This window comes from Egretta garzetta, unplaced genomic scaffold (assembly GCF_000687185.1).
Source record: "Egretta garzetta isolate BGI_Z169 unplaced genomic scaffold, ASM68718v1 scaffold1153, whole genome shotgun sequence".
Taxonomy (NCBI): Eukaryota; Metazoa; Chordata; class Aves; order Pelecaniformes; family Ardeidae; genus Egretta; species Egretta garzetta.
The window spans coordinates 16,719-18,636 of NW_009259126.1; the positions used below are offsets into that span (position 1 = coordinate 16,719).

General features: G+C 60.8%; 1 protein-coding gene across 1 annotated transcript in view; it reads left to right on the top strand.

Moving 5' to 3' along the window:
- TUFT1 (tuftelin 1) overlaps nucleotides 1–1,897 on the top strand; it is a gene marked incomplete at its 5' end in the record, with an annotated part of 9,004 nt that extends 7,107 nt beyond the window's left edge. The window contains 3 exons of the mRNA XM_009635546.2: nucleotides 278–361; nucleotides 1,115–1,218; nucleotides 1,570–1,897. Of these exons, the coding sequence (XP_009633841.1) occupies nucleotides 278–361; nucleotides 1,115–1,218; nucleotides 1,570–1,624 (243 nt within the window). The remainder of the gene's footprint in view (nucleotides 1–277; nucleotides 362–1,114; nucleotides 1,219–1,569) is intronic.
- Between the last annotated feature and the right edge of the window lie 21 nt (nucleotides 1,898–1,918).

Below are 1,918 nucleotides of genomic sequence, written 5' to 3' on the forward strand. Positions count from 1 at the left end.
CACACAAGAGGGCGTGCAAAAGGCGTGCGGTGCTCCCAGCTTGCCCTGCTGAAAGAGTTAAATCTCAAGCTGTGTGAGCGAGGCTCCTTCACCTGGGGCTTAATTCCCAGACTTAATTTGAGGCTTTTCTGGATTGGTTGGTGTGCAGACCTTGGAGTTAACGTTGTGGGTCTTAACAGGCAGAGGGGTGGCACAGCTGCCCTCCTTCCTACACGTTTCTCCAGCCCAGCCGTACCGGAGAGGGATTTTTCAGCCGCTATGAACTTTTCTCTTACAGCTCCAGAACTCCAAAACGGTGATCCAGGCCAAAGACGCCGTGATCCAGGAGCTTAAGGAGCGGGTCGCTTACTTGGAGGCTGAGGTGCGTCCTGGTGGGGCGGTTTTGGGGGGTGCACGGGGTCTGCTCCGAGCTCGGACCCTCTCGTTGAAGCCTCTCGGTGTGAGAGGCTTTGCACGCCTGCGTGTCGTGGCCGGGCTCCCTCGCGGGGATGAGCCCTTCCTTTGCGCTGCCGCCGGCTTCGCACAGGAGAGCGTCCCCTCTGCTGCCCCGGGGGCTGTGCGGGCTCTCTGCGCTGGTGCAGTGCTTCCCCGTGCTGCTGGAGCAGCTGTGAGCTCCAGCTGAGTCTAAAATAACCTCATCGAGCACATTTCTCTGGCAGCAAAGCCCCTCGTGCTTACAAAGCTGCAGCTGAGCGCATGCGCGTCGGAAATTAAAATTGCATCCCAGCCTCTAGGACCGTAACAAGCGTCAAACCTCTCTCCTTTTAGATGAAAACGGTGCCTGCATTGGCACTTGTAGTGTTTTCTTTGCCCCTTGGTGACTACTTTTGCTAATTCTGGCATGGGGACAGTGCAGCCAGCACAGGCAGAAAACATCCAGTGGGAGAAATGATGTGCTGGTGGGTTTCCGTGCCGGGTGTGCAGCAGGTCTTACAAACCACCCCGGCTCTCCTGTGGCGAGCTGCCCCTGCGTAGGGCTGGGCTTCATTTCCCTCGAGGAAGAGCTGCCCCATTGCACGAGCTTCTACCGGAGCGTCCCTCGGCAAGAGATCCATGTGCCCGCGGCCCGCCTGTCCCCAGCTGCCGTCGCTAACCACAGCTCCGTCTCTTGCAGAACCTGGAGATGCACGACCGCATAGAGCACTTGATCGAGAAGCAAGTCAGTCGGGGCAGCCACAGCTCCAGAGTGCGCTCCAAGTCGGAGTACGTGGGGGGCAGGTACGTACGTGGGGGGCAGGTACCCTCCAGCGACGGGGGGAGCTGCCTGCCTGCTCAGCAGCTTCGTCTGTGGGTCCACATCTTGCCTGGGGCAGCGGGAGCTGCGGTCTGGGAGGTGGTGCTGGACTCGGGGATGCTCTTCTGGGAGCATGCTGTATATTTTTCTGTTTGCAGAGGTCTCTGTTCCTGCATCCCTCCTTTTGGGGGAGTACAGGGGAGCAGAGGTCCCTCCTGTGGGTGGCTTTGGGGGGACCCATCCCCGACCAGGGCTGGGGAAGGGCCTCTCCCACAGGTTTTCCTCTCAAAGCCCACCCAGTCCGTCTGTCTGACCGAATCCCCCCTCTCTTGCAGCAAAAGGCTGTCGAGCCCCAAGCCGCTCCCTCTCATTCGAGTAGTGGAAACATGAGTTTCGAGGGCCGGTCCGAGCTGATGACTCTCCCCTTGTTATCGTTGGCTGGATTTCCCTGCTTGACTGCCATCCTCTGTGCTGCCAGCATCTCCCTGGGGCTGCCGGCGCAGGGCTGTGCCCCGGAGAACTGTGGCAGCCGAGGGCAGGCGTAGCCGGGGCGGTCCTGGCAGAGGAAGGAGGTTTGCGAGGTGTCCACACTGCTGTCCCCGCTGGGTCCCAAGGTCACGCGGATGCCAGTTTGGAGGCTGGGACCAGCCAGCCCCGGCGTGGAGACGGGCGCCGCCCGCCCGG